Source organism: Chrysochloris asiatica, unplaced genomic scaffold (genome assembly GCF_000296735.1).
Source record: "Chrysochloris asiatica unplaced genomic scaffold, ChrAsi1.0 scaffold00188, whole genome shotgun sequence".
Lineage (NCBI taxonomy): Eukaryota > Metazoa > Chordata > Mammalia > Afrosoricida > Chrysochloridae > Chrysochloris > Chrysochloris asiatica.
The window spans coordinates 4,004,581-4,016,030 of record NW_006408706.1 but is presented as its reverse complement, the minus strand read 5'-3'; the positions used below and the strand labels follow the sequence as shown (position 1 = coordinate 4,016,030).

Sequence of the window (11,450 nt, the reverse complement as noted above, 5' to 3'; positions counted from 1 at the left end):
GAGAAAGATATCATATTTTGTAAAGAAGAGGGTCAGCAAAAAAGGAATACCCTCAATGAGATGGATTGACACAGTGGCCGAAACAACATTGGTTCAAAAATAGCAAGAATTATGAGGATAATGCAAGACAGGGCAGTGTTTTATTCTGTTATACTTAAGACATTATGAATTGGAACTGACTCAATGGCATGTAACAAGCAGAAGAACTTAAAAAAGTTGGTTCTGTAAAGCTATTCTGAATTTACATGAAATCTTTTATTGAAACATTGAACTATAGTCCTTGACAAGTTGATTTGAACAGTTAAAAGGAAACTTTGAGATCATTTAGCATTTCCTTTACAACTTTAAAGCCACTTTTTCAGAGTCCTTAGCAGATAATCATCCAGCTTGTTTTCCTGGGGGTTTTGTTGTTTGTTTGCTTGCTTTGTTTTTTAAAAATTTATCTGTTGTTTTTTTTGTTTGTTTTGTTTTGTTTTGTTTTGTTTTTTAATTTGCTTTTATTGAAAGCTGCCTCCTCATAATATTATCCATTAATGCCAATTGTATAGTTTGGAAAAAAACTGATGCCAGCTGATTCATCCTTCATTTACCAAGTCATGAATGCCACAAGCCCATGAGTTATTTTTTGACTCTTTGCTTTACTGTTTTTTCCTGCTTCCTTCACTGATTTTGTTCTATCAGTTGTCAATCCAAAGAATCTATTTGATCCATCCATTTCTTTCTAGATCAACTACCTCTAGAGGGTATATCAAGCCACTACCATCTTGAACTATTGCAGTAGCTTTCTACACAAACTCTGTTTTTCAGTGCTCATCTCTCTAAAATTATTCATGTCCTAATCTAGTGATCTCCAAATTGGAGACGATGCACTAGATGGGCAATACTGGGTAATTCTTTAGCATGCAAGGAAAAATATCAAAATTTTATTTTTATTTGTTATTATCTTAAGTGCTTTAATTTCTGTATGTGCATAAATTAGTGTAATAGTACATGTATATAATTTATAAATGGTTCAGCTGCTAACTGAAAGATTGGCGTTTCAATCCCACTAGCCAATCTACAGTTGAAAAATGTGGCAGTTTGCTTCTATAAAAATTTATTGATGCTTTTAGGTACTGTCAAGTCAATTCTGTCTCACAACAATCCTTTGTAACACAGAGTGAAACACTGCTTGATCCTGTGTCATCGTCACAATCATTACAATGTTTGAGCCCAAAGTTGTAGTTACTGTGTCATCATAGGTCTTCCTCGTTTTCATTGTCCCAGTACCTTACCAAACATGATGTCCTTCTACAGGGACTGGTCCCACGTAATAACACGTTCTAAGTACATGAGACAAAGTTTTACCATTCTCGTTTCTAAGGAGGATTTTGGTTGTACTTCTTCCAACATAAATATATTCATTCATCTGACAGTCCATGGTTTATTCAATATTCTTTGCCAAGACCCTTAATTCAAAGGCATCAGTTCTTTAATTTTGCTATTCATTGTCTATGAATATGAGATGAGAGGTCCAGTGTACCATGACTGTATCAGATACACTGTAGAGCAAAGTGATATCTTTGCTTTAAAATAGGTTTTGGCCACAGATTTCTCTAATAGAATTCCTTTTTTAAATTATTAAACCCTGCTTCTGTGGGCATTAATTGTGGATCCAACAAAATTAAATCCTTGACAATTTTAATATTTTCTCTCTTTTTCATGATGTTGCTTATGGTACAGTTGTGAGGATTTTTTTTTTTTTTTCCTTTATGTTGGGATGTAATGCATACTGATGTAAGTGCTTCAAGACCTGTTCACTTTCAGCAAGCAATGTTGTATCATTGACATATCATAGATCATTTATGAGTCTTCCTCCAATTACAATACTGAATTCTTCTTAATATAGTACAATTTCTCAGATTATTTATACAGCATACAGATTGAATCCACCTGTCTGTCAGTTTATTGTACTGTGGTATCTTGTGTGTTGCTATGATGTTGGAAACTATGCCACTGGAATTTTAATACTAGCACGTCATCTGGTAGGTAAGTTTCAGTGAAGCTTCCAGACTAAGGCAAACTAGGAAGAAATAGAGGTAGACTACTTATGAATGGCTATTGTTGTTAAGTGATGTCAAGTCTGTTCCAACTCATAGCAACCCTCTATAGGTTGTATCAGGAGCAGCTGGTGGATTTGAACTGCTGACCTTGTGGTTTAAAGTGCAGTGCTGATCCTACAATTCCTTACCAAGAGTCCTGAAAACCTTATGAACAGCAGCAGATCACTTTCTGATATTCTGCAAGAAGATGAGAGCCTCAGGTTAGAAGGCACTCAAAATATGACTGGGGAAGAGCTGCTTCCTAAAAGTAGAGTTGACCTTAATGACATTAATAGAGCAAATCTGTATGCCCTTCATTTTCGGTGGGTTGCAATTTACAATGAGAAGAAACAGCTGGAAGCATCCATTAATAATAAAGACCTGCAATGTATGAAGTATGGCGCTTGGAAAATTGTGTTCTCAAAAATGAAATGGAGCACATAAAGATCAATATCCAAAGCTTTGTTGTTGTTGTTATTAAGTGCTTATGTGTTGCTTCTGATTCTTAACAGCCTGTTTCCGAGGAGAGGATAGTGAGATTGAGTCACCGACGTTGCAGTTCAAACCAACCTTAAGATTGAGTGTTTATCCTATGGTGCCACACAAGAGCTCCATCCAAGACATTAGTGAGCTGAAATGGACTGAAATTGACCATTTTGAATTGGACACTCATGTGGTTTACTATGCTTGGAATGACACATTGAAAAGGAATGATATTACATTCACTGTTAAAAAGAGCATTTTAAGATCTACCAACAAATACAATGCTGTCTTTGATATAATAATATCTATGCACCTACAAGGAAGACTAGGGAGCCCTTGTAGCATAGTGAGATACAAGTTGGACTGCTAACTACAAGGTCAGCAGTTCAAATACCAGTTGCTCCATGGGAGAAAGATGAGGCTTTGTTGTTGTTATGCGCCGTGGAGTCGGTTCCGACTCATAGTGACCCTGTACAGGGTTTCCAAGGCTGTAAATCTTTACGGGAGCAGAAAGCCTCATCTTTCTCCCACAGAACTGCTGTCCCTTAGGTTCGCAGCCCGATTTGTAAACATTACACTACCAGAGCTCCGCGCGCATAAAGATTTACAGTCTCAGAAACCCTATACAAGGTTGCTATAAGTCGGAATTGACTCTATGGAATACAACTACTACCATCACTACAAGGAAGACCTCATAATATAACTAGTATTCATATTTACCCTCTGATGAATAAAGCTAATGGTAATGAAATTGAAGAATTCTACCAACTTCTTCAGTCTGAAATTGATCAAATATGCAACCAAGCTGCAGTGATAATTACTGATGATTGGAATGCAAAAGTTGGGGAGAAGGGGGATCAGTAGTTGGAAAATATGGCCTTGGTGATAGAAATGATGTTGGAAATCACATAATAAAATTTTGCAAGAGTAATGACTTATTCACAGAAAATACCTTTTTTCAACAACATAAAAGGTAGTAGATCTCCACCACCTATCTGCCAGTTTGTCTTACGGTGGTGACTTGCATATTGCTGTGATTCTGTAAGCTGTGCCATCAATATTTTAAATACCAGCATTGTCACCCATGGTGGACAGATTTCAGCTGAGCTTACAGACTAGGAAGGAGAGACAGACTACTTTCAGATATTTAGTCACTGAAAACTTTATGAATAGCGTGGAACATTGTCAGATAGCACCAGAATATGGAATACAGAACCATGAGGAATAGCACCAGAATATTGTCAGATATATTGCTGAAAAGTGAGCCTCTCAGGTTGGAAGATACTTAAGATATGACTAGGGAAGTGCTGGCTCCTCAAAGTTGAGTTGACCTTCATAATGCTGATGGAGTAAAGATTTCTATACCTTTATTTCCTAATGGGAACAACTCAAAATGAGGAAAAACAACTACAATATCCATTAGTAATTGGAACATGGAATTTATAAAGTATGAACCTAGGAAAGTTGGAAGTTGTAAAAAATTAAATGGAACACATAAACATCAATATCCCATGCATTCATGAGCTGAAATGGACTGGTATTGGCCATTTTGAATCTGACTGTCACAGGATTTACTATGCTGGTAATGACAAATTGCAGAGGAATAGTGTTGCTCTCATCATCCAAAAGAACATTTCAAGACTTATCTTGAAGTACAACACTCTCTGTGATAGAGTAATATCCATATGCCTACAAGGAAGACCAGTTATGACAACTATTATTCAAATTTACTCACCAACCACACTAAAGCTAGTGATGATGACATTGAAGAATTCTACTAACTTCTTCAGTCTGAAATTGATCAAACATGCAATCAAGATCTATTTATAATTATTGGTGATTGGAATGCAAAGGTTGGAAACTAAAAGGAAGGATCGGTTGCTGGAAAATATTACATATCTCCTCAATCTTTTAGCCCTTTCTTATTTCTTGTACTAGTTATATATTTCATCTTCTTTGTTTCATCCACAATTTAGGCTATTTATATACTTTGAATATTTATTCTACCACAAATATTATCTATCCTCCCAGACAGCAAATATATTTTCTATTTTTTTATTCAAGACCTGGATAATATTGATCAATGTGTTGAAGATAATGAGGAAGCTCTGTTGTGCTATTCTAGAAACTTCTTTTTATACCAGGTCTGCTCAAGTAATTAATCAAAACTTTGTAACATACTTTGTGTAGTTATCTGATTGGTATTTAAGCTAGTTGCTGCTGCCAAATCAGTCATTATCCAGCCTAAGTCCTCCACTGTAATTCTTCCTTATATTCCAGCAATAGCATTTCTGATAGTAAAGGATCTGTTGAAATATTTGATGGGGAAAGCATAAAAATTAACCAATAATGCTGTTCAACACTCATAGGCGTGACTGATGATGGTGCCCTCATCCTCACCTGAATCCAGGACTCAGAGAACTCAGACCTGCAGATCATCCCCATTGCTAGTAGGATCTTTACAGCCCACTCAGGGATTTCAAATCTTTGAGGAGTGAAAATAGACTTTTCTTGTTCCACTTGGCATGCAATATACTCGATAGTATTGCTCAACTGAATCAATTAGTGAATAAGTAAGATTAATGCAGATTAATTGATCCAAACTTTAAATGAATTTAGCTGTGAATGTTGTAACAGTCTATGATGACAAAAACCTGTATCCTGGTGTATCCCACAAGATTTACAACTGTAAAACCTGAGCTTCATTATCTTTTTTTTTTGGTTCAATGAAAAGAGTAAATGGAACACACCTGCCTGCTCCACTGCCCAGAGGAGATATAATGTAAATGAAAATTTCCTGTGATTAATTGCCATTGATGTGTAAGATTATCATTCTTATGATGAATAAACAGTACTATCGTATATCATATTTCCATGATTTTTTTTAAGAATCATGGAAAAGTTTTCAAATGCTTTAACATTTTCCTAAGCTGTTAAACTGACTACTGATCCTTAAAAAAAAAGGAAAAAAAAAAAAATGAAGCTAACTTGGCAGGGATTTTCTTTTTAATCCTGCCTAATATGTTCTTTTTGAAATGCTCAATCATCTACTTTAAAAATAGTTCGTAAAATTTTCTGGGATCAGCATAAGCCTCACTATTCACCTTACAAATCCCTTTTTTCTTTAATTTGAAAGTTAGAACAGATTCTCAAGAGCTCTGGTATCTTTCCTCTGCTCTTTGGTTTCTCAGAAATTACTAATAGTAAATCTTAAAAAGAGTTAGGGAAAGCATCAGGTTTTAATCACTGTTGTTTAGGAATTAGTTTCACATCCATAAAGTGAGCATAAAGAATCCTATTTCTCACTGTTGTGATGAGAATTAATTATACTAAAGCATATTAAAAGATTTTTAATAAATTATAAAACCTTATATAAATTTGTTAGGCAGACATGATTCATTACTCTGGGATAGTAACAGTATACACTATCATTTTATAAGTGTTCTTGCCTAACTAGGCTCTATACTCTCTTTAAATGCTTATGAAACCAAATGTGTATTATTATGCCTATTTTACAGATGAGGAAACTGAGGATCAAGAGGGTTAAATACTGTCCAAAGTCGCACAGCTAGTAAGCAGTGGAGCCAAATTCAAACCAGGTCTGTCTGACTCCAAACCTATCCCCTAGTTCATGCCACAAAATCCGCCCATTCACAGAGGTTGGAACTCATTTAAGCAGGTTTCCTGACATTTTCTCATCTCTCCTCTGCTGCTCGCAAGCCTTTATATTGCGGATCCTAAAATGTCTAGTTTGAAACATTTTACATTCTACAGAGTCAGAAATTGTAGTTAATTAATACTCATAGTTCTGAAGGGTCATATTTTCCTGCTAACACTATACCATCTACTAAAAGCAGCAAATTTCTTTACTTCTCTTCTTTTTCTACATGTTGTTGTTGTTGTTGTTAAGTGCCTTAAAGTCGGTTCCGACCCATAGCGACCCTGTACAGGGTTTCCGAGAGCTCCTATATTTAACGGGTTTTATTAAAATCCTTCGTTTCTTTAGTCTTTAGCACTAGATGAAAAGGGACCAATTCAGTTAGAAAGACTTGAATTTGTATAGTAGATATTTTGGACAAGTATATATCCTGCATGAGATAATTATTTCGTTAATAACCCATGGCATGAGTCCTTTCCAAAATTCCTACTCATACAGATTTCTCCTTTTTTAAAAATGTCTTTATCGTTTGCATTATTAGAGATGTCCTTATGCAAAATTAGTTGTTCCACAAGTGAATGTCTTGGAATCCTGAAGTGGAAAAAAAATTATCTGTGATAGTAACAATACCTTCTGAATGTGACCTGATAATCTTAATGAAATGCTTATTCTTTGGAAATATAGTACATTTAAAATGGGCACAACTGTAATGATTGTGTAACCTTGATAGTTAAATTATCAGAAGAGTAGACAGAGTTCTATGAATGTTGACTGGTATTAGTGACCAGATACCGCTTCTTACTCATGGTGATCTGGTATATATCAGAGTAGGATAAAGTTCCATATGTTTTTTTTTTAATTAAATGTTTTTATTTTGGATTGAGTGAAAGTTTACAGGGCACATCATCAGCTTCACATTCAACCATTCATATAGCTTGTTTCATTACATTGATTATTATCCCCTCCATATATCATCAGTTAACAGTGTTTCTCTCTATCCTCTTTAGCTTTTTTTTTGGATGGGGGGCGTCCATATGGTTTTTAATGGTAGATTGCCAGCCCTTTCTTTTGAGGCTTCTCTGGGTAGAGTTAAAGTTCTAACCTTTCAGCCAAGCACATTAATCCATCGCACTAACCACTTCAGTTCCTACAAAACCACCTGTCTTACTTACACAGTACAGCTATAACAGAAATCCAAGTGGATGACTTTAACAAATAGGAATTTATTTTCTCACAGTGTGGGAGCCTAGAAGTCTGATTTCAGTGCATTAGCTCAATGGTTCTGAGGGAAGATCCTTTTCACTTCAGCTTCTGATTCCTCGTTCTTTGGCGATCTCCAGGTGGCTTGGCAACTATCTTTTCCTCTCTCGGCTTGTACTTGGCCTGCTCATTTAATATCTTGTTAGAGACTGACACAAGACACACTCTACAATAATCTTACTTCATGAACATGTCAAAAGTGACCCATTTGGGAATGAGATTATAACCACAGACATAAAGGTTAGGATTTACAACACTTATTTGTTGGGCAGACAGTTCAATCCATAAAATCATCAGTGTCTTTCTCAACTGGCACTTCCAAAGAACTCACAGTTGTATTATACTTTCATATGGACATTTAAAAATAAATTATTTACCAAAGACATGCATGGCATGCTGCCCTTTTCAGTAAAATCAATTTGGGAAAAGTTTTGGTTTTGATCTCAATTTGTTGTTGTTGTTAAGTGCCATCAAATTGGTTCCAGTTCACAGCAACTCTGTTCAGGATTTCTGAGGAGCAGCTGGTGGGTTTGAACCACCGACCTTGCAATGCATCATCTTGCAATGCCCCACCAAGACTCCACTATTTCTCTTTATAACTTCCAAAAATACTTACATACCTACCCGAACACTCTCTGCAACATTAATTTTCTTAAAATGTCTATTTTCTTGTAAGTATAGAATCAGTTGCTTTTAAAATGTCAAGAACTAATAGGCATATCTTGATCCAGTTTGAAAATTCATACACTTATGTGACAATAGCTGTTGGCAGAAATATCATTGTAATAAGAATAATGTCAAAAATTAACAGTCACTTTAGTATAATATGTGGAAAGTGTTGCTACAGTTATTTAGAGTGTATTAATAATCAATTGTAATAAAAAAGAGGGAGAAACTGTGGGAAACATATATGAGGACTTATGCCCTTGATATCTTCTGTTGTTGTTGGTAAGTGCTGTGGAGTCAGTTCTGACTTATAGTGAGTCTGTATAGGGTTTCCAAGGAGCAGTTGGTGGGATTGAACCAACTTTGTAGTTCTTAATCTAGTGCTTATGCTACATCACTATACCAGGACTCCAAAGTAACTGATAATCTTTAGGAAAATATAATTGTTCACACTAGCTAAAACATTTTATCTAAAAATGTTTTTTTAACAACACATATTGTGAACTCCGAACATAGCCTTGCTCTTTACAGAGATCTAACAATTTGGGGACTAAGTATAAAATACTGTCAGAAGATTTTTGTACATTTTTGTGTATATTTTCAGTACTTGTGTATATTTTCAGTCAACTATCTGTACTGCAAAATTAGTTTGAAATAAATGATCTCAGGAAGTGATTTAGGAGTTAACATGAGATGCTCAGGCTAAGAAAATAGTAATAATCATACTTTGGTTCTGCATGTTGTTTTCTTAATTTTATTAATTTCCTATGTACATATTTAAAAACTTAAAGTTTATTTAAATAAAAATTTCAAAAACACTTTGAGATAAGTAGTGAAATTTAGTTTCAAAAGTACTAATTTAGATTCAAATATATTTCATATATTCAAAAAAGAAGTTAAGTAGAGTAAGACTGAGTTGACAGCAGAAATAATTGGTCATATACTATTTGGGTAAAGTTTCTCTTCATAGAAACATTTAAGGTAGGAATCAGTTTAGTTTGTGTAGAGTATATCTCTTTTTATCATATATTGACAAAACTTCTGCTCTTTTGTTAAGGTATCAGATACACACCGGACTTCAACATTCTATCATAAGACCTACCCAGCCCAACTGTTTACCTCTGGACAATGCAACCCTACCTCAGAAGCTAAAGGAGGCTGGATATTCAACACACATGGTTGGAAAGTGGCACTTAGGTTTTTACAGAAAAGAGTGCATGCCCACCAAGAGAGGGTTTGATACCTTTTTTGGTTCCCTCTTGGGAAGTGGTGATTACTATACTCACTACAAATGTGATAGTCCAGGAATGTGTGGTTATGATTTGTATGAAAATGACAATGCTGCTTGGGACTATGATAATGGCATATACTCCACACAGATGTACACTCAAAGAGTACAGCAAATAATAGCTTCCCATAATCCCAGAAAGCCTATATTTTTATATATTGCCTACCAAGCTGTTCATTCACCACTGCAAGCCCCTGGAAGGTATTTTGAACACTATAGATCCATTATCAACATAAACAGGCGCAGGTATGCTGCCATGCTTGCCTGCTTAGATGAAGCAATCAACAATGTGACCCTGGCTCTGAAAACATATGGTTTCTACAACAACAGTATTATTATTTACTCATCAGATAATGGTGGCCAGCCTACAGCAGGAGGAAGTAACTGGCCTCTCAGAGGTAGCAAAGGAACATATTGGGAAGGGGGTATCCGGGCTGTTGGCTTCGTGCATAGCCCACTTCTGAAAAACAAGGGAACAGTATGTAAGGAACTTCTGCACATCACAGACTGGTATCCTACTCTGATTACACTGGCTGAAGGACAGATTGATGAGGACATTCAACTGGATGGCTACGACATCTGGGAGACCCTAAGTGAAGGTCTCCGTTCACCTCGAGTGGATATTTTGCACAACATTGACCCAATATACACCAAGGCGAAAAATGGCTCATGGGCTGCAGGTTATGGGATCTGGAACACTGCGATCCAATCGGCCATCAGAGTTCGGCACTGGAAACTGCTGACAGGCAATCCTGGATATAGTGACTGGGTTCCCCCTCAGTCTTTCAGCAACCTGGGACCGACTCGGTGGCACAATGAGCGTATTACATTGTCAACTGGTAAAAGTATATGGCTTTTCAACATCACAGCTGATCCATATGAGAGAGTGGACCTATCTAATCGGTATCCTGGAATTGTGAAACAGCTTCTACGAAGGCTCTCACAGTTCAACAAAACTGCAGTGCCCGTCAGGTACCCCCCTAAAGATCCCAGAAGTAACCCCCGGCTCAACGGAGGTGTCTGGGGACCCTGGTACAAAGAGGAGAACAAGAAAAAGAAGACAAACAAAACTAAGGCTTCAAGAAAGCAAAAGAAAAGTAAGACAAAAAAGAAGAACCAGCAGAAAGCGGGCTCATTTCCAAATTGCCATTCAGGTACTACTCATGGATAAGTACAAACTTTTCCTGCTGGGTTAAACTTAATTCTTAGCCTTTCATCTATTTTCTAAGCAAGCCAGCCAAGTTTAGCTCAATAATATACTGCCATAGCAGCAGACATGTTTTCATATTGTGCCCCATCAGAGACTTCTGTGGCCTGGATGCCTACATGGACAACTGTTCTGTTCCATGTCAAGAGTGCTACTCGTGTGAGTCACACTTGGAGGAGGATGGTTTAGTTTTCTTCTCCCTTTTCAAAAGGTGCTCAGTAATGAGTTCAACTGCTGTGCCTTAGTGAATTAACCAAGCACAATGCTTTAAATTATGAGAGGACCAGTGTCTACAATGGATGAACTAGCCAATTTGCTGAAAATTGCAGGGTAGCGTGATTAAAAAACTACCTTTGATGAAGTGTGGTAAAGGTTATATCACCTCAAAGGCCTTGAAAATATGTAATTTTCTTAGTGAATTTTTGTAACTATCATTTGATAAAAAAATTCTTAAATTAATTCTATTTAATGTATCATTTTTTTTCCTGTGAAAATAAGCTGATTTTTTCACATGTGAGCAGCTTGCACTTCATTTTTTCATGCATGAGAAAATGGCAAATAAGATTGTTTGAGCACACTGCCAAAAAATGAATGTAATTATTTTCTAAACACTTTGTGATATTTCATCTTAGAATACATAATTTATTTATACAGAAAAAAAAGATTATTTTGTTATAAAAGTTATATAAATGACTTTTGTTATTTTATTCCTGTTTTCTGCATATCATTAGAATTTTATTTCATGTCCTCAAGATTACCAAACACTGTAAAGCTGTAACTTACTATAGTAACATGTGAAGTCATACA

General features: G+C 35.9%; 1 protein-coding gene across 1 annotated transcript in view; it reads left to right on the top strand.

Moving 5' to 3' along the window:
- The window catches only part of ARSJ (arylsulfatase family, member J), a 162,330-nt gene extending 151,410 nt beyond the window's left edge, over positions 1–10,920 (top strand). Inside the window, exon 2 of the mRNA XM_006872250.1 lies at positions 9,206–10,920. Within this exon, the coding sequence (XP_006872312.1) occupies positions 9,206–10,607 (1,402 nt within the window). The 3' untranslated portion in view covers positions 10,608–10,920. The remainder of the gene's footprint in view (positions 1–9,205) is intronic.
- The last annotated feature ends 530 nt before the right edge of the window (positions 10,921–11,450 follow it).